The sequence below is a fragment of the Zingiber officinale genome, chromosome 3B (genome assembly GCF_018446385.1).
Source record: "Zingiber officinale cultivar Zhangliang chromosome 3B, Zo_v1.1, whole genome shotgun sequence".
NCBI lineage: Eukaryota > Viridiplantae > Streptophyta > Magnoliopsida > Zingiberales > Zingiberaceae > Zingiber > Zingiber officinale.
In genome coordinates this window covers 114,943,676-114,965,702 of record NC_055991.1, presented here as the reverse complement: position 1 = coordinate 114,965,702, position 22,027 = coordinate 114,943,676, and the positions used below count along the sequence as shown (strand labels likewise).

General features: G+C 40.8%; 1 protein-coding gene across 1 annotated transcript; it reads right to left on the bottom strand.

Moving 5' to 3' along the window:
• Positions 1–18,683: 18,683 nt before the first annotated feature.
• On the bottom strand, positions 18,684–21,618 carry LOC121967341 (serine/arginine-rich splicing factor SC35-like). The gene is made up of 8 exons (XM_042517498.1): positions 21,447–21,618; positions 21,280–21,358; positions 21,114–21,193; positions 20,933–20,999; positions 20,287–20,358; positions 19,276–19,488; positions 19,028–19,202; positions 18,684–18,930 (listed from the first exon to the last, which is right to left on the bottom strand). The coding sequence occupies exons 1-8, from the start codon at positions 21,520–21,522 to the stop codon at positions 18,925–18,927; spliced, it is 768 nt and encodes a 255-aa protein (XP_042373432.1). The 5' UTR covers positions 21,523–21,618; the 3' UTR covers positions 18,684–18,924.
• Between the last annotated feature and the right edge of the window lie 409 nt (positions 21,619–22,027).

Below are 22,027 nucleotides of genomic sequence, written 5' to 3'. Positions count from 1 at the left end.
TTATTTGATTTTTATTTTTTTAACTTATTTAATTAGTTAATGAATTTAAATTTGAAATTATTTATTTATTTATTTAGATTAATTTTTATTTATTTATAAGTTTGATAACTATTTTATTATAGAATATATGATTCATAAAAAAAATCGTTATATTATCCATGAATATTATTTATAATAGTTTATAATTTTTATTAATGAACATTCGTAAATTGAGCATAAATGTTGAAGTTATTTATTTAATTTACGTTGTCCATATTGAATATGAATACAATAAATTCGTCCCCTCAGATAGATTTAGTTGTCGAGATAAATATTTTTTTTATGTGTTAGTCATTATTCCAAAGGCTAGTAGTCGTCCGTGATTTACTTCCTCCGTGTTAGCCTTGGGATGGGTTGGCGGGGACGTTGGGGGCGAGCGTATTAAATTTACTAAATCCTTTTTACCACAATGAATACAATAAATTCTTATCAAACTAAATATTAAATTTACTAATAACTATTTAATTTATTTACCACCCTAGTTAACGATTGAGATTATTCATTAATTTTAGACAATTAATTATGTATAATCCTTTGTCATTATTTCTACTAGTATTATATCCTCAAATGAGGGTCACACTCAAAGGATGCTGGGCTTTCGAGTTGATCGTCGTGTGCACTTTTCGATTTATCCTGATGATCGATAGAAAATTTTCATGAAACTAAACCGATCATCACAAAAATAATTAATGAGATTAATTAAAATTATCATAATTTTTTTACACTAGTATTATATCCTAAGAAAATTTTATAATATTTTACATTCAATTTTAAATTACATTAGAAGCATGTTTTGCACGGGAGCATTAAATTTAAAGAATAATAATTTTAAAAGGTACGAAATTTAATACTTTTAGTTTAAAATATATATGTATATATATAGTTTTAAAAGGTTAAATAATTTGAATACTTAAGAAATTTTTAGAAAATAAAAATTAGATAAAACATATTAGAGGATGAGAATTCACCATTAAGAGGTTAGATTACTGTTAGAAAATCGATCATCTAAAAATATTGAAACTATCACCATAAAAGAAACAAAAATCTGAATTAGTTTGTGTGGCAATGTTTATAATAACTTTAAAAAATTAAAATCCTTATTGGCATTTAGAATGGATCAAGAACTATTGGCCACTTTTCTCAGAGTTAACCTAATGATATGCAAAGGAGCAAAAGCGTATAACTGTTAAGAGTGCATTTAGTTGGGGTAATAGTTGATAATTTTAGTTATTGAACAAAAGGTTATTAAGGTTATATTATTTAATTTTATTTTATTTAGATAATAAATTATTCCTAAGTAACCAATCACTCTAGTCACATCAACAAACACATCTGATCCAGTTCGAGTGCTGAGTCGACGGTCGCTGGGGACGTGGTGTTCTAGTTGACTCCGCGCAGCCCTGTGAGTGACGTAGACCTTTGGCGGGAACCTGCAAGCACAAAACCGAGCTGAGAACGGGTTCCTGGCAACAGTCCTCCGACGCTCAAGTCAGCCTCCGGCAGCAAGAAATTGAAGTAGAATGACGAGACTGTAGCTACAGTGATGAGTCGCCTATACCTCCGTTGAAGTCTGGGGGTCCTTATATAGAGATCCCTGAAGGCGTGTGCACGTTTATCGAGATGTGCACGCTTCTCAAAGCATACCTGTAATGAGTGTGTCAGAAAAGCGTGTCTGACGTCGTGCCTTAACAGACCGGGCATATCCCTGACGTGACAGTGGAGGCTTCCACCGTACGATTCTCTGCCTGACCATGCCGCCAACCATGCCGCTTGTCGGTGATGCCTGCCCTGAGGAAGATATTCCCTCCTGCTCATCTTGTCGTCTACAAGACTGAGTGGGGGGTCCGCTCGGCTGCGCCCCCATACTGTTGAGGGAGTGACCGAGCCGAGTGGGAGGCCCGCTCGTCCCCTAATGCTTCATCCTGCTCTCGCCTCGCCACGCGTAGTCGAGCAGTGTCCACCGTCCGGTCGAGCGGGGGCTCCGCTCGACCCCTAGGCGTCGGAAACCCAACGTTGAGTTGGGCTGTCGCGCTGCCGCCTGGGCAGTACGCCGGCCGAACGAGCGAGCCCGGGATGTTGACCGTGCTAACTCTGACCCCCACGTGTCATTGACTCCTCTACCATCCGGGTCTCACTTTACCTCTGGATCACATGCCTCCCCTTCAAGTCTAGTCGAAGGAGGCTGTAAGTCCGACTGACTGGACAAATTGGTTTAGTGTTTTGCCGGTCACTCGACAGTGATGATGAAATGATTCAGGTGGGCTTGGGTGATTCGCTCGGTCGAACCTTCGTTGGCCGCTCGACGAGAAGTGTGCCGGTACTTGTTAATCTTATCGCTCCATGTCTGGGTCTGCTTGTGGTCAAAGTTGTCGTCATCGAAATCTCCTCGAAATTCGTGCAAATCCCCGTCATTAAAACCGAGCACGCGGCCACGCCGAGTAATGGCCTCCATTAAATGTCACCCTGTAACTGTTAGAGTGTATACTAAAAGTCTAGCTTTTTGTATAAACATTTAAAAATCACATTGGTCAATATCTACATTTATATGCTAAGTGTAGTTGTTCAATTAATTTATATTGTAGATAACATGGTGTGTGGTGTTACACACAGAAGATCATGTTATCGGTTCTTTATAAATTATAAACAGTAGCTCACGACTAAGATGGATAGGAACAAACCATTGGAATAGTTGTAGTGTAATTTGGTATTAGTTCATCTTAACTATAAAATTACACTAGTACACTCTGAGTGTATTGAGCAGGACCATTTGAGGTAATTTTATTATACTGATTAGATAAAAGAACAATACCTCTGTTATTATGGAAGTGTATACTTTTAATCCTAATATAATAATAAGCACATATATTTAGTATTTATTTCTTTGACTTATCAAGGGTGAGATTTAGCTCGATAAATCAATAGGCTTGATAAGTTGGCAAATGCTATTACTTATAGTGTGTGTTGTTGATTATAGAAGAAAACTGTGTCCTAATAATCTAGGTTGATAATGTCCCCAAGAGTAGCTCATAAGGATTGTCATGTTAAATCCTGCAGATGGACTTAGTCAGACATGACGATAAGGTTGAGTGGTACTACTCTTGGACTAAGATATTAATTAAAATGAGTTGTCAGTAACTCAATTAATTAGTGGACATCCGACATCTTAAACATAGGGAGATTAACACACTCATAATAAGAATGAACCCAAAATATTTTTGGGATTGGTATGGTAGTTCAATAATAATTCTTTAGTGGTATGAATTATTATTGATGAAATTAAGTTAGGTGTTCGGGGCGAACACGAGAAGCTTAATTTCATCGGGAGACCAAAATCAATTTCTCCTCTAGGTCCCTGTCGTAGCCTCAATGAAGCCTCAAATCCACTCATGAAAAGTCCATCTTGGTGTCCAAGAGGGGGGCGACCCATGGCTTGGTGATCAAGCCATGGGGCCGGCTACTTCCTCCACAAAGGGGCCGGCCCCTTGCTTGGTGCCCAAGCAAGAAGGAGGTCGGCCACTATATTCAAAGTTTAGGGAGCGTTTTAAATTTTTAAAATCTTCTCTTTGTAGACATCTATAAGTTTTAAAAGAGGGATTTTAAATTTACAAAACTTTCCTTATTTGAATTAGGTCACATGGTTTAAAAGAAAGTTTTAAAAGTTTTAAAACTTCCCCTTTTTAACCATCCACATGATTTTTAAAAAAGAGAGTTTTAAATTTAAAACTTTCATTTTTTGTAACCATGTTAAAAAGGGAATTTTATAAGAGAATTTTTAAATTTTAAAACTTGGTTTTAATTTTTAAAACTTTCCTTTTTTTAACATCTACAAAAGGAAAAAGAGCTTGTAAAATTTTATAAGAGGATTCCTTCTTTTATAAAATTTTATATAAAAAAAAAATTCTCTCTCTTCATGATGATATGGCCGGCCACCCTTGCTTAGTGTCCAAGCAAGGGGTCGGCCATTAAGAGTATAAAAGAGGAGAAAAGGAAAAATAAAAAGGGGAAAGGAAATCAAGAGGAATATTTTAATTTTTTGTAAAAATCTTTCCTTATTTGCCTTGGGCAAGTATTATAAAAGAAGAGGAGGAGAGACCTCATGATGTATTCTATTCTTTTCTCTCTTCTCTCTAGTCTTCTCCTAAGGGTCGGCCCTTGCTTCTCTTCATGCTAGGGCCGGCCACCTCTTGTGGTTGCTTTGTGTGGCCGGATACAAAGAGAAGGAGAAGAAGAGAAGTAGGGATTGCATCAATTCTTATTCTCTTGTGGCCGGCCCTCTCCCCTTCCCTTTCCCCTTGCTCTCTTTTGTTCCTTAGTGGTGATGGTGGCCGAATCTTAGAGAAGGAGGAGCTTTTGGGTGGTGTTCATCTTGGAGGATCGTCGCCCACACGATGTTCAAGAGGAGGCGAGGAATACAGTAGAAGATCAAGAGGTTATTGCTTATAAAGAAAGGTATAACTAGTAATTATTTTCTACATCATACTAGTTCTTCTTTGTATGAATTCCAAACACAAGAGGCTAGAGATTCTAGATATTCAGATTTGTTTCGAGTTTGTGTTTCTTTGTTTTTCGATCTTGTGATTCGATTGTTCTTTTTGGTTAAACCTAGAGTTATATAAGGAAATTAAATATTAGATTTTATTGAAAGACTTTGACTAGAAAGTGGTGGTTGCTCCCATATCCAAGAAGGTCTAGTGCCTCGCCATGTTTAACCTGGAAGCCGATTTCTGAAATTAATATTTAATTGAATTTTTAACATAGGTGGATTTGGATCCATAATGTTAAGCATTGTTTGCGATCCAACTCTAAACCATTAAGAACAGATAAGTTAAATTTGGAATTAATAATGTTAAGTTCTGTTTGCGATTCCTAATTTAATTTCTAAAGAACACAATAGGTTGTTAGGAAAGGTTCGACACTTGTACAAAATTTTTGTATAACGGAACCGGTACGATCTTCCTAGGACCAACCAACAGTAACCTGGCGCCACGTGGCGCCGCCGCCGTCATCGTACGACGGGGGCGTTTGCCACGATGGGACATGTGGCGGTTTGAATTCCACGACCGGATGCAAGCTTTGATCCCCGTGACCTAGATCGGACGGCTACGGCTGGTCGAGCTCGATCTTTATAAAACCTCGAGGTCGACTTCTGCTCCATTGCTGCCACCTTCGTGCTTAGGCGACCTCCCTCACGCCCAGTGCTCCGGCAACCTTCTCCTCTTGCGTTCCGATGAACCCTCGGCACGCTTTTCTCCCCTACGTTTCACTTTCCCGTAAGTTCCTTCATCGTCCTCCTTTGTCGTTTGTTTTGGCTTTCCTTCCTATGCGCTGTTTCTACTCCTGTCGGCCTTTTCCCGTTTATCCCTCGACGAAACCACCAAGCTTTTCGTTCTCCGGTCATGGTCAGTTCCTCTAACCCTTCTCCCGACCTTTGGTACCACAACATGGAGAGTCGGTCCGACTCGGGTGATGCCGCCAGCCTGATAGGTGCTTTCAATCTTTCCCCTGACCATGAGATAGTTTTAGCCGAGCCGTCCGCCCGACCCCACGACCCGCCGGCCGACACTGTCACCTTTTTTCGAGACCAATTCGTAGCGGGTCTTCACTTTCCCATCCACCCGTTCATGATAGAAGTCTGCAACTACTTTCACATTCCACTTGCCCAGCTTGTCCCTAACTCCTTTCGACCGCTGTGCGGCGTAGTTGTTCTTTTCCGAATGCACAACATTCCTCTAAAGCCTCAAGTTTTTCATTACTTTTATTATCCGAAGCAGTCCGAGATAGGTACCTTTTTGTTTCAGTCTTGGATCAGCCTCGTCTTCTTTGAGAACATGTCATCCTCCAATAAGCATTGGAAGGATTATTTCTTCTTCTTGCGATTCCCCGAACCACCTCCCTTCCGGACCTGATGGCAGACCGCTTTGCCTACCTAGACTGACCTGAAGCGGTATAGGACCGAGCCCGCCTACCTTCACGCAGCCAACATGCTAGCCGGGCTGAAGTTGGATATCCATAAGCTGCTCACGGAAGGAATGATGTATATGTTCGGCTTAAGTCCGACCCGAGCGAGGCTTCCGGGCGGCCCTGGTAAGAAATAACTTTCTCCTTTTTTCTTTGGGTATAACTAATTTCTTCTTTCTTTCTTGCAGCTGTCACTATGATGAAGTCGGTGGTACTCGGCATGATGAAACTCAAGACTGCCGAGATAGAGGCAGTTGCAACGAAGGAGGCGGAGAAACTCAGCATCGCTCCGGTCGGTTCTCATGAAGGCGAGAGCGAAGAGGCGCAGACGGCGGGCGATGCGTCTGCCGCTCGGACCGCCACTACCAAGGTGGCAGGAGAGATCGCTCCGTTAGGTACTCAACCGGCCATTCAGGCCGAGGAAGCCAGGTCTTCTGGTGATGAACTTCCGTTGTCTGGACTCAAACGACGCCGAACGGGCACACCAACCCGCTCGGCCACCTCAACTGTGCGTGTGTCCGAGCAGATGGGCGTTCCCGGCCCCTCCGTTGGCTCCCGCGAGGGTGGAAGCGCTATCTTCCGACCGGACCCCTTCTTAAGGCGATTGACCTTCTGACCCCATCGCTGCCCAGCCCCTTAGCTCACTCCCTCCCGCTCAGCGGAAAATTAGGCGATCTCTTATCCGCTCCGATCCGATCGACCAGTCCTCTGCCCCTTCAGCGTCTGCTCAATCCACGCCGGGCGGGCGCAGGATTATCAAGGCCATACTCCATCTACCGACGGAGGAAAATCTACAGGCGACCGACCGGCAGGCTAGCCCCGAACACCAAATAACCATTCGGGGACCCCTGGCGAAGGTCTGGGAGGACGCTCGAGCGCGCGTTACTTTGATGCCCCCGGGGCTGTTCGGCAACAACCACATACAACAGGCCACCGGGGTATTCTCAACTTTTTTTCTTTTTTACTTCCGTTCGGCACTGATGTTTTTGCCTCCAAGCTTGTTGTAGTATTGGGTGAAAAGTATTGCAGTGAGCAACCGCCTGGCGCTCCTAGAAGAGGAGTTCAAGAAGCTCAAGGTTTCTGGTGGGGCTCCCCCTCAAGGCCCCTCTTACGCCAAGTTGAAGGCGGACCTTGACGAGACCAAGAGACTGCTGGAGGCCGAGCAGCACAAATCTTCTGGCCTGCAGACTATGGTGGATCGGCTCAAGACTGAGGTTAAGACATATGACAAAAAGATCGAGCAGGCCAACACCAGAAAAAACACGGCTATCTCCGATCTGGAGATAAAGAACACTGAGGCCCGGACCCTTACGCGGAGGGTCAAGGAGTTGGTGTTGGTTGGTCCTAGGAAGATCGTACCAGTTCCACTGTGCAAAAATTTTGTACAAGTGTCGAACCTTTCCTAAACAACCTATTGTGTTCTTTAGAAGTTAAATTAGGAATCGCAAAGGGAACTTAACATTATTGATTCCCAAATTTAACTTATCTGTTCTTAATGGTTTAGATTTGGATCGCAAGAGAAACTTAACACTATTGATCCAAATCAACCTATGTTATAAATTCAATTAAATATTAATTTCCAAAATTGACTTCCAGGACTGCATAGCGAGGCACATGGCCTTCTTGGGTATGTGAGCATCCACCACCGCCTAGACAAAGCCTTTTAAGGAAAGCTAATATTTAATTTCCTTATATAACTCTAGGTTTAACCAAAAGGAACAATCGAATCACAAATTCGAAAAATAAAAAAAAACACAAACTCAAATAACAAATTCGAAAAACTAGAATCTAATACCTCTTGTGTTTGGAATTCTTAACAAAGAAGAACTAGTATGATGCGGGAAATAATTACTAGTTATACCTCTTCTTTGTAAACTAATAACCTCGAGATCTTCTGCCGTATTCCTCGCCTCGCCTTGGACGTCGTGTGGGTGACGATCCTCCAAGATGAACACCACCCAAAAGCTCTTCCTCCTTCTAGTATTCGGCCACCACCACCACCACGGAGCAAAAGAGAGCAAGGGGAAAGAGAAGAGGGAGAGGGCCGACCACAAGAGGGAGCATCAACTTGAGAATAAGAATTGATGTACCATGAGGCCTCTTCTCCCCTTCTTTTATATTACTTGCCCAAAGCAAATAAGGAAAATATTTTTACAAAAATTAAAATTTTCCTCTTGTTTTGACTTTTCCCCTTTTATTTTTCCTTTTCTTTCCTCTTGATTGATTCAATCATTGATTCAATTGATTGAATCATGGATGATTAGATGCTTTTAATGGTCGGTCCCTTGCTTGGACACCAAGCAAGGGTGGCCGGCCACATTATCATCAAGAGAAATAATTTTTTTATAAAATTTTATAAAAGAAAAAATTCTCTTATAAAATTTTACAAGCTCTCTTTCCTTTTGTGGATGTTAAAAAAGGAAAGTTTTAAAAATTAAAATCATGTTTTAAAATTTAAAACTTCTCTTCTAAAATTTCCTTTTTTAAACATAGTTACAAAATTAAAAAGATTCAAATTTAAAACTTCTCTTCCTTTTTTCTAAAACCATGGGGATGGTTAAAAAAGAAAATTTTTAAAACTTTTAAACTTTCTTTTAAATCATGTGGCCTAATTCAAATAAGGAAAGTTTTATATTTTAAAATCTCTCTTTTAAAACTTGTAGATATCTACAAAGAGAAAATTTTAAAAATTTAAAACACCCCTCCTAGTTTGAATTATTGTGGCCGGTCCCTTCTTGCTTGGGCACCAAGCAAGAGGCCGACCCCATTGAGGAGGAAGTGGTCGGCCACATGGCTTGGTCACCAAGTCATGGGTCGACCCTCTCTTGGACATCAAGATGAGCTTTTTCATGAGTGGATTTAAGGCATTAATGAGGCTACGACAGGGACCTAGAGGAGAAATTGGATTTAGCCTTCTGACGAGCTTGAGTATCCCGTGTTCGCCCCGAACACACAACTCAAGTTCATCAATAATAACTCATTCCACTAGAGAGTTATTATTGTACTATCGCACCAATCCCAAATTACATTATAGACTCCTCCTTACTATGAGTGTGTCAGTCTCCCTGTGTTTAAGATATTGAATGTCCATTAATTTAATTGAGTTACTGACAACTCACTTTGATTAACGTCTTAGTCCAAGAGTACTACTCAACCTTATTGTCATGTTGGACTAAGTCCACCTGCAGGGTTTAACATGACAATCCTTATGAGATCCTCTTCGGGACATTCTCAACCTAGATTACTAGGACACAGTTTCCTTCTATAATCAACAACACACACTATAAGTAATATCATTTCCCAACTTATCGGGCCTATTGATTTATCGAGCTAAATCTCTCACCTTTTGATAAGTTAAAGAAATAAATACTAAATATATATGCTTGTTATTATATTAGGATTAAGAACATACACTTCCATAATAACTAAGGTCTAGTTCTTTTATTAAGTCAGTATAAAAAGAACTTACCTAAAATGGTCCTACTCAATACACTTAGAGTGTACTAGTGTAATTTATTAGTCAAGATAAACTAATACCTAATTACACTACGACTATTCCAATGGTTTGTTCCTTTCCATCTTAGTCGTGAGCAACTGTTTATAATTTATAAGGAACTGATAACATGATCTTCTGTGTGTGACACCACACACCATGTTATCTACAATATAAATTAATTGAACAACTACACTTCACAAATAAATATAGACATTTGACCAATGTGATTCTTTTATTTCAAAAGTAAATGTTTACAAAAGCTAGGCTTTTAGTATACACTCTAACAGTTGGTGGACCTGCTGACCGCTGAACAGACTGCCCGCTCGGCAAAGGCGACTGCTCTTCGAGAGGAGTTAAAGAACCTCCAGGACGCGCTGGAGGCCTCCCGTGCTGCGTTCAAAGAATATCAAGAGGCTGAGCCGACCCGCGCCGCCGTCCTGCGGCAAAACTATATCCGCTCGACAGAGTTTATTGAAATAGCGAGCGCTCGACTCGTGTGTGCGTTCGAGCTGGCCATCACTGCCACGGTCAATTATCTGAAGACAGAGGGTCATCTCCCTAAAGACTTCACCATTCCTGTTCGTGACCATGCCAGACTTCTTACCACGATCCCTGATGATGTCTTTGATTATCTAGAGTGAAGTCGTTGATATGTACTTGCCGTTCGACCTATTTTGATTAATGAACTCTTTCTGTGTCTTCCATTTCTTGTTCTCTCGCTGTGTATATCCGAGCGGGTTACCTGTTCCCTCGATCGCTATTAAATTTGTGAGAGCCTCATCTTTTGATTTTTGAGCTGCTGCTCGGCCATCGAGTTTAGGATCACCTCCTTTCTAGAGGACCCATGTTAGATTGAAATGATGCGAAGGTGGAGCTTTATAGCCGCCGCTCGACTCTGGGTTTAACGTCGCCGCTCGATTTTGGGGTTTAACGTCGCCGCTCCACAGTCTTTAGGTCGGGTATTTATAGCCGCCGGTTCGGCTCTGGGGTTTAACGTCGCCGCTCGATGGTCTTCAGGCCAGGTATTTATAACCGCTGATTCAGCTCTGGCGTTTAACGTCGCCGCTCGACGGTCTTCAGACCAGGTATTTATAGCCGTCGGTTCGGCTTTGGCGTTTAACGTCATCGCTCGACGGTCTTCAGACCAAGTATATAGCCGCCGGTTCGGCTCTGGCGTTTAACGTTGCCGCTCGGAGGCTCCGTCCGTACTTTCTCGCGCATACCATCATAGTAATGACCAACAGCCCGTTGAGCAGGGTCCTGCTTGATCCAGAAGCATCAGGGCGGCTGATCAAGTGGACCACGGAGCTCAGTGAGTTTGATATTCAGTATCAGCCCCGAACAGCCATAAAGGCACAAGCTCTGGCAGACTTCGTCACCGAGGTGCACGACCTCGAGCCCGAAGTCACCTGGAAGGTGTACGTGGATGGGTTGTTGGAAACCCAGCGTTGAGCTGGGTTGTCGCGCTGCCGCCCGGGCAATACACCGGCCGCCCGACCGAGCCCGAGATGTTGACCGTGTTGACTCTGACCTCCACGTGTCATTGGCTCCTCTACCATCCGGGTCCCACTTTACCCCTGGATCGGCATCAAAATTGAAAATGAGATTACCATCAAAATGGATGATTTTTAACAATTCCAAGATTAATAGAAAAATATTTCCAAAATTATCCTTGGCTTCTTCTTCTCATGGAGGAGGACCCGACGGCATGCAATTGCCGGTGGTGCGGAGCAAAATGACAGAAGGGAAAGGAGCATGGTATTGGGTCCATCTAGAGTCCATCCTAGTCATGGTCGCGGGGGTAGCATACCACTCGGCCAAGAAGCTTAGGTGCATGCTTTGCATGTCCTTGTTCTCCGCCTCGAACCCTTCGCGCACCGCCTTTGAGCACCTTAAGCACCTTGTGTGCCACCACTTCTCCTCCTCGCCCCCTATTCCACGTCCATCGCCTCTGATCTTGCTGCTTCTCTCACGGCCATGTCGATCCTGGCCCTATTTCATCCCTCCCCCTACCTTCTCCTGTCTTCGTCGCTAATCCTGTCTGAAGGCGGTGAGATGGTACGCTCGCTCCGATAGGTAGTTGATCGACGAATAATAAGCTTCTTGAGATCTGAAGAAAACTCCTCAACGATCCTGCGCACAATCAGATGAACCAACAAAGTGTTAGTGATCTAAGTCCGGGATGGGAATCCCTGGCTAGGCCTTCTGATGCTCAAATCAGTCTCCTCTCTTGAAAAGTGGAAGAAGAATAGTAACGAAAAATGCCAGAAAGTAGAGTTTCAGATGCATATGTTCGTGTTGCGTCGGGTACCTTGCCAGCGGAGAGAATTCTCCTTTTTTATACCACCTTACATAACCTCCGTGATCGTGAGGCGGTCCCTAGTTTGTTAGAGTTTGTTAGAAGATGAGAGAAGTATAACCTAGACGTCGTGCAATAATCTTCTGAGGAATCTTTTTACTACCCTAGATGTACCTCCTTTGTCATTTATATTTATGCTATTGATGAAATACTCAAAGGAGTGTATCGTTGTAACTAATTAATTAATGAAGAAGATTCGAGGGAATATTTCCCGACAAGTTCACCAGGCTATCATAAGGTTGTCGACTACTTGTCTGCTAAATATATCTCGACCGGTCTTTAAGCCAGTCGTATATTGAGAATACCTTTTGTTGAATATATCCCGGCTGATCAGCCAGTCATTAAGTCGGTCGTATATTGAGAATACCTTCTGTTGAATATATCCCGACCGGACATTAAGTCAGTCGTATATTGAGAATACATTCTGTTGAATATATCTCGACCAGTCATTAAACCGGTCGTATATTGATAATACCTTTTATTGAATATATCTCGACCAGTCATTAAGTCGGTTGTATATTGAAATTCTTATAAGGCTGAGTACTTTTAAGCTTGCTCGGATTTTGCCCGGTCGAGTGCACACAGGTAACCTTATGTTCGTTCAGCCTTCGCTCGGTCGATCGTATGCTAATACATTTATAAGGATGAGTACCTTTAAGCTCGCTTAAGCTTTGCCCGATCGAGTGCACACAAGTAACCTTATGTTCGTTCGGCCTTCACTCGACTGATCATATTCCAAGAGCTTTATGAGGCTGAGTACCTTTAAGCTCGCTCAGGCTTTGCCGGGTCAAGCCACACAGGTAATCTTATGTTCGTTCGACCTTCACTTGGTTGATCGTATGCTAAGAGCTTTATGAGGTTGAGTACCTTTAAGCTCGCTCGGGCTTTGCCCGGTCGAGCGCACACAGGTAACCTTATGTTCGTTCGGCCTTTGCTTGGCTGATCGTATGCTAAGAGTTTTATGAGGCTAAGTACCTTTAAGCTCACTCGAGCTTTGCCCGGTCAAGCACACACAAGCAACCTTATGTTCATTCGACCTTTGCTCGATCAATAGTATGCTAAGAGCTTTATAAGGCTAAGTATCTTTAAGCGCACTCGGGCTTTGCCCGGTCGAGCGCACACAGGTAACCTTATGTTCATTCGGCCTTCACTCAGCTGATCATATGCTAAGAGCTTTATAATGCTGAGTACCTTTAAGCTCTCTCGGGCTTTGCCCTGTCGAGCGCACACAAGCAACCTTATGTTAGATCAAGTTTATAACTGGTCGACCCTATCTGAGCATCCTGCTCAGGAAATGCTCGAGCACGCTTTCAAGACTTTGATGTAGGACGATCAACAAAATCAGGTAACAAACATCATCCTATCCTAACCTTGATCACCACCTCACCTTGACTTTAATATCCCTGTCATTTCCTGAACCTGCTCATCATAACTCGTATCAGTCGCCATTCCCCCCTCACCTAGCGATGTGCCACAACCTGACTACTACACCAACCCAGGTCATGACTGTTGCTCTCCAACGGGAAAGAGGACCTTATTGCGCTGGAGAGGCTAGAGGATAGGGATCGTCTGATTTGAGAGAATCGATCCTCCCTATGTCGATGGCGAGATTTCTTCTCCTATTGCTACCCATGAACTCCATTGAAATGGAAGTCTACAACCTTGTTGTTGGTTCTAAAGCATGAAAAAAATATAGAAAATGAAATATGTAATCTGTAAAAACTTACAATTCTCAGAGGAGAATGAGGATGCGTTGAAGAACTTGTCGTCGGCGAGAAGCGATCATGAAAAATCAAACCATCTCTCAAGATTCACAAACCAAATTCCTCTTTAGTAAATGGACCAACCAACCTTGAATGTTCTTTACAGCAACCTCTTCTCTCTCTTCTGTGCACATAGACGAACCTTGCACAGAGACCTTTCACACACGGGACGAACCCTTTCTTTTTGACCTTGCCCAAACCTCGCACACAGCTTGTCTTCTTAGACATTGGACGCAATTTTATATCAGGAAGATGACTCATCCTCTTCCTCGAGGAATTTGAATGTTCTAGAAGATGAAGGGAAAGTGGTACCCTTTCATCTTTTTAACTCTAACATCTTCTACTTGTCCAAGTTAATTCAGAAAGGTCATCTAGTCACAAAAATCATGTAAGAACATTCATTTCATATACTAGGAAAAATGAATTGTGCGACAGCAAGCACATTAAGCAATTATTGCTAAGAAAGTTATTACAAAACCAATAAACTAGTAACAAAATCAGTTCATTTTAATTCACACATATGCATAAAACTAATACATAGAATAATTAAGCAAATAAGAAAAATCAATTCATTTTCTTTATTTGAGGGGCTCCAGTTGATTAATGCTCTAGATCGGTCGATTGGGAAACTAGACCTTAAGCATTACCTTGTTCCCTTATTTTCATTAGAACTAATCTAATTGGAATGCTCAATTGTTATTATTTAACCAAAACTCATTTAAGTAACTCGGACTTATTGATCAAACCAAAGCTTATTTGATTAATTCTGATCCATTGGATAATCTGGCCCAATTTGATTAAATATGACATATTAGAATAAATCTAGCCAATTTGATTAAACATAACCAGTATGATTCCATCTGGTCTAATTAATTGATCGTCCTAAATAGATCGATTCTGATTTGGACTAAATTAATCTGATTAAATCAATCAATAGTTTGATCAAACCTGGATCTGATTAGAACAGATTGGTTCAAACTAATTGGATCAAATCTAAATATGATTGTTTAAACTTAACCTGTAAAAAAAAAAACTTTCTTTCGTTTTTGTTTCTTAAAAGCAAAACCGAAGAAATTGCTTAATCGATTAAATCAATCGATTAATCAAACTCTTTCTATGTCACGATAAACTTGAGATCGCCGACCACGGCGGCCAATCGCTGGCCTTCCGACCAGATCTCCAACACAACAACTAGTGCGCGACGTGGTCCCTAGCACACTTCGTAGGCGCCTGTACCAGTGATGATCGCGAGGCGCTTGCCGGCTCAAAAGGAAATCTTCGACACGAAGTCGCGATTTCCAAGAGATGAGTTTCACGCAATTTAGAAACTCGCTACTCTAATATCATTGTTGGTTCTAAAGCATGAAAAGAATACAGAAAATGAAATCTGTAAACCCTAAAAACTTACAATGCTCAGAAAAGAAGACGAAGAATGACACTGCGTTGAAGAACTTGTCGTCGGCAAGAAACGATCACAAAAAATTGAACCGTCTCTCAAGATTCACAAATCAAATCCCTCTTTAGTAAACGAACGAACGAACCTTGAATGTTCTTAGCAGTAACCACTTCTCTCTCTTTTGTGCTCACGGATGAATGTTATACAGAGACCTTTCACATATAAGATAAATCCTTTCTCTTTGACCTTGCATAAACATCGCACACAACTTCTCTCCCTTCTTCTTAGACCTTGGACGTAATTTTATATACGGAAGATAACTCATTCTCTTTCTCATGGAAGAATTTGAATAGTCTAGAAATTGAAGGGAAACAGATGTCCTTTCATCTGCTTTAACTCTTAACACTTGCAACTACCCGCCTCGTTTGCCTCAGTAACATTCTGTTGAATTCCCTTGAATTGAATCGCAAAATCATCTTTGTTTTTTTCAGAACGGGAGAGAGGAGATTTGTTACTGACTTACTTCCGCTCTCGACCTCCGTATGCTCCGATCTCTTCGATTCCTTTTTTGCGAGCATCTTATTTCCTTTTTTATGTTTTTGAACTGGATTTGGAGTAAAGTGGAAACTCCATGTGGCTCCCCGGTGTTGCACAGGTTGTCCGGCGATTTGGATGGTTTCATGTATGCTGTTGCTTTTTTGATTTTCTTTTGCACCTGCCGCTATGATTGTTCCGGCTAACTTCTTGTTTGATTAGATTTCTGATTATTGTGCCCCTAAGCTGTTTTTTTTATGCTTCTTGTTTGATCAGTATGTTTGGATTCAAGCTCCCACGTGCGTAAATTCTTATCAATTAAAAATTCTTAATTTGAAGCTTATTAAATGAGGTTGCCGCTTCAACGATAGGACGTTCTTATCAACTAAGTGGTATTGAAACTCCTCAAAAAATCCCTTCAAAGATTTCTGGGATATGGGACCGTGAAGCACTTCCCGAGACTATGATGCAGTGATAAGGCATCCAGGTTGTCACCCAGATACCTGCGGTTCGAACCCCAACTATGATAAATTTGCAAGAATATTTCCTTCAAATGGGGCACGTAACTAAAGGATGCTGGGCTCCTGGGTTGGCCACTACGAGCGCTTCCAGATTTACCCTGGTGACCGGTGGAAAACTTCCATTGGACCGGGCTGGTCACTCCAGACTCGACGTTACCTAGCCTGGTTAATCATTTTTTTTTTGCTTGATCAATATGTTGCCCCCAGAGCTATGGTGCAGCGGTAGGACATCTAGGTTGTCACCCAAGCACCCGCAGTTCGAGCCTCAGCTATGACAAATTTGCATGAATTTTTCCTCCAAATAGAGCACGCAACTAAATGATGCTAGGCTCCTGAACTTCCCGCTACGAGCGTTTCCCGATTTATCTTGGTGACCGGTGGGAACTTTCATGGGACTGGGACGGTCACCCTAGGCTCGACGTTACCCAGTCTGGTTAATCATTTTTTTTGTTTGATCAATATATTGTCCCACCCAGATATCCATGGTTCAAACCCCAGTTACGATATACTTATAAGAATTTTTCCTCCAAATGACAGATGTAATCAAAAGATGTTGGACTTCTGGATTGACGACCGCGAGCGCTTCCTAATTTACCTTATTGGCCGGTGAAAAATTTTCGTAAAATCGGACCGATCATCCCAAGAATAGTCAATGAAATTAATTGAGATTATCATTTTTTTTTTATTTAATCACTATGTTGTCCCTCGACTATGGTACCATGATAAGATATTTAAATTATAATTCAGATACTAATTGATGAAAAATTTCGATCATGAGTTGCTGCTTTTTGAGGAACGACCTGCAGGCGCCTGAGGCACGACCGGCGGGCATCTGAGCACAGCGGCAACAATGAGCAGACGGCGAAGTGAGCACAGTATTTAAATTTTAATTAATTAATTTAATCAACTTGTATCTTCTGAATTGATCATGTACGGTTCAAATCCCAACTATATAAGACTTCTAGACTAAGATTATCATTCTAACCTTAATTTAATTAAGGATTATATAAGACTTCTGGACTAAGATTATATGAAGCCAAATTTTTATTAAAATTTATCGTTTCATCTATAGCTATTAATAACATTTTAATAAATCATTAATCAATTTGTCCAGTGGGCCTGAAAGAAGCTTTAACAGAGTTATAAAATGAGTGAGTTAACGAACATGAGGAGTCCCAAACATTTCAATTTTACAGACCTATTACGACAATCTTAAAATTACTAAATATAACTGAAATATAGCTTTCACTAAGACATCATGATCCTAGTCGATTGGCACTTTGCAAGCTGACTTGCCAATCAAATAACCTTTTATTTTTCATGTACCTTGAAAAGCAAATAAACATTCGAGAGAAAAAAAAACCTAATGCTGCATCATGGTTTCACTAGTGGTGTCACACAAAAGGGGCTCCGGATCCAGTAATCACTAGTAATAAAACATTCAGGTAAAGACATGTAATCCCCTCCTACGAAATCCTTTTTTCTTATTAATTTCCATTTGCTTTGTGCACGAATACAAGTATGCTTGATAGTAAAAATGCATATGTACAAGTATATCCCCTCCCCCGCCCCACAATAGCAAACAAAACCTACATGATCTGCATTATCATCATCATCATCAAACCATAAACCATGTTTTTCTAAACTATATTTGGAATCTTATTCCTATTTCTATGTTTCAACAAGAGTAACTCCAAGCTAAAAGTATACGAAGAAAGGATCTACAAGAAAACAATGACTTGCAAAACCTAACAAGATATGGGCACCAAATCACCAGTAATATAATAATAATCATAAAAAAAAAGTAAAATATCCATGTCAAAACCTAGAAGTTGTTGACGATGCTGTTCATTGTGCTAGACCATCAATAGATGCATAACCATTGAGGTGTGTACTGCATCATATCCATGTGCTAACAGTCAGAATATAAATCATCATGCATAAACTGAAACAGGAAAGCAGGTCTTCATCGCAGCTATCACTGCTCTTGTGTGCTACAAGACTTGCAAACATGTGGTAGCATTATTAGAAATTAGAACATAACAAGACATGATTCTTACCAACTAAGAGGCCATCAACATATTTGTAACTATAAATGGTTCAGTGCATACTTCAACCTCCAGCGAGTATGTATCACCAGAGAATCATACAACCACCATAAGGTCTGGTTCAACAGCACCAACAACGATCATCAAATCATAACAACTATGGGTTTCAAAGATCATCAGCCAGAGGATAACGAGCAAGGAAATATCCGTCTAATATCATGTCACAGCTACATCAGCACTTTTCAGGATCAGGCAACTAGAAAATACACAATGCAGTTCAGTATAAGTGCTGATAATGATGAATGAATAGGTCGTGAAAAAAAATTAAGTGATGTAATAATAGGAATTGTCCACCGATTGAACCTGCAAAGTTTTGGCTGGTTCAACAGCACCATCAACCCCCAACACGACCATCATATCACAATAACTATGAAGTTCAAAAATCATCAGCCAGAAGATGAACAGCAAGGAAATATCCTTCTGATATCATCTTGTCACAGGCAACATCAGCACTTTTCACGAACAGATAACTAGAAAATGCACAATGCAGTCCAGATGAGCCATGATAATAGTGAGCAAATAGGTCCAGAAGATTAATAAAGGGAAGAAAGCAGATAGTATTAAGTTACACAATAACAGAATTGTCCAACAATTAAACCTGGAAATTCCAAAACTAGTTTAACACCATCTGCTAGTCATTTTGAAAGCTACCGGCGGTCTAATGAAGACAACATGTAACCTTATAGCAGCCCAGCGAACAAAAAGTAACACAGCAATTGTCACACAAGTTCTTCAACACCTAAGCATCCATCAATCCTGCAAAATAGAATTTTAAATTAATTATGCAATTTTACAAAACATAACTAAGAATTAAGAGCAAAAGGAAGATATCAGAATATGTAATGTTAAGTACCTCATTTGAGCTGTGAGGAGATGGGCTTCGAGAATTTGTACAGCGACCTGCAGGAGAGACACTTTTTGGAGGGGGTGACTTTCCGCCATGGCTCCCTTTCTCAGGGCTTGAGGGAGGAGTGCGACGGGGTGATGAACTCCTTGCAGGATTAGGACTACGCCTAATTGGTGAAGCACTGGTAACAAAGAAAAGAAGTCACAATATGCACAATAAGTTAGAAGCAAAAAGGCACCTCTGCAAAATGTTACCTGTCATAAGAAGCACTCCTGCTCCTACGGCTATCTCTGCCACGGCTCCTATGATAGTCAGGACTTCTACTAGGACTTCGGCTTCGGCTTCGGCTTCGACTTCGGCGGCGATTCTCTCTCTCACGGTCACTATACCTATCTCTCTCATACCTATCTCTGCTTCTACTGCGGCTTCGCCTTCTATATTCTCGATCTCGATAGCTGTCTCTATGTCTGCTAGATAATCATAAAGTGTGCTAATACAAGTGGAAAAAGATAAACAGCCCAGAAAGCATCCAAAGACAATTTGAATGGTATGAATTAAGGTGCAAAAACTTGTAGTTGTCAGTTGCTAACAGTTTCATTGTTCAAGGATAATCATATAGCTGAAACATGCAGAAAATAATATTAGTTTTTTTCATAGCATGAATCAGGGCTTGACAAGCCAATTTAGTCAACAGACACAGGCCCATAGTGTGGAATTGAAGGATACTGAGATATCTAAGCCTTTGATCAAAGTAACAATACTACTTGTTTACTTCAAGCTGCATAATTTTTTAAGCCTTTGGTTTGACAACAATTAGAGGCAAACGATAAAAAAACCTGAAGACATTGAAGGCTACCAAGCCTTGTCTACCCTTAATATAAGAAAGTAAAAAAAAATAAAGCATAAAAGAAGAAGAAGTGGTAAAAAGTATGAACCACCAGAATTGAAAACTGCAGGTTAGAAGTTTGCCTTGTTCTTTAGTTTACTTTTTACACAAATCAAAGCAAAAGATGAGTTAATTAGTTCCGACTCCACCATCAAGCAGCTCCTTAGATTCCATGGACTAAATTTATTACTGATGTCATCTTGCAAGAACTAAAAGAGACATATATGCACTGTTCATTCAGAAAGGAAGGACAAGTCTACAAAAGAATCATTTTTGCATAACAAATGCAACTTTTTAAAGTTATTGATATGGAAAGAGAATCCACATTCACAATAAGATTCAGGAAAAAAAACACTTCAGTTGCTCAGAAACGACTTGCCTGGGGCGAGGGCTGCGACTTCTAGATCTTCCCCGTCTGCTTGGGATTGCTTCCATAATTTTTCCTTTATGACTGGCAAAAGACAAAAGTGATAGAGCATAAATGAATTTTAATGATAAGACAAACACAAAAACATTAGTCAAAAGGAATGCACATAACAAAATAATGAAGTACACTCTAATGGCAAACTGAATCCTTGTCTTTGGCATTACAAAGAGCCACCTTGGCTTAATGTGTCATTGACAATGGGGCCTTAATCCATCATTAACAACCAAGAATTTGTTGTTTGATTAAACCCTTCAACCATAGATTCTTCCCTACAGATTTTTTTTTTATGAAGTTTTAGATTTATTATTATGAGTAGAAAAGTGACAAATTGGCACACCCCCCAAAATGACTCATTAACTTGTTTAGATGGCCATTATCCAAAGATGTTCCCAATATGAAATGGTTCAACAACCTAAGCCTATAAACCTCAAACAGCCTACAATTTCCCATCCTCAGATAATCTAGAATATGTTTTCTTTTTATTAGCATCTCAATAGAGCTAACAACTAAATATCACTTTACTAAAAAATGACCAAAAGATATGAATTAAATTAGTCTAGTTATCATTTTAAAACAAATAAGAAATTTCATAGCTTACATGCGTTCAGCATTTGGACCATATTTGGCAAATTGAACCATAATATTCCGACCATCAACTTCCCTCCCTATAACATCAAATAGAATTCATAATTCACCGATAGTTTCAGATTACTTCACACAAAAAACCAAACATTAACACCTCAAATTTTGGAAGGAAAAAAGACATGGAGGAAACTTGCCATCAAGCCTTTCGACAGCCATCTGCGCTTCATCTGCATACTTATACCTCACAAAAGCAAACCCCCGAGACTCCCCAGTCCTTCCAGTTCGCAGATACAAAAAAAAAAAGAGATAAAATTAATAAACAAAAGCCACCAAATCCTACGGCAAACAACCAACGCTCACCTCCGGTCCCTCGGAATAAAGACGTCAACCACTTTCCCGTACCGATCAAACAACGGGAAGAGATCATCGGCGTTGGTACCTAGCAATTCAAAAGGGCAAGCGAGTTTTACACTAAATACAGATCGGAAAGCCGCGAAAGAGAACGAACAAAAAGAGCAAGCACTCACGGAAGCTGATGTTGAGGACGAGGAGGGAGTATGTATCCTTGATGTCCGGCGGCCCTGTTCTCCCGAAGTGAGACATAGCCCCGGCGATGAGTTCGATCTGTATTCTAGGGTTTCGAAAAGGAATCGCCGAAGGCTAAGGAAGCGATCTAATGGCAGGTTGCGAACGAGTGGCCGAGAATTTATAATGAGATTTGAGGATGCGGTTCCTTCCGGTTCCGAACGGCCCATTAAACAGGGGTACTAGGCCGGTGGATTGTAATGGGCCGAAGTTTCCTACCACTTAAAAGTGGCATATACGGTTTTTTTTTTGGAATCCTAATGTAAATAAAACTTTGGTAGGAGGTAGAATTAGTCAGGCGGCCCTCCACCCCAGTTCGGATCTTCTGTCCCCTTTTTTTTTTTTTGTACATATTTTAAAGATATCATGATGTCTTGAGATTTAATTTGATCCATCGTAATTCCTCGGTCTCTATGAAGATTTGATTATTATTATTCAATTATAATAATGTCATGAAGATCTTATGATGTCATGATGTCATGGATAGAGAATCTGAACTACCCTCCACGACTGTCTTCTTAGT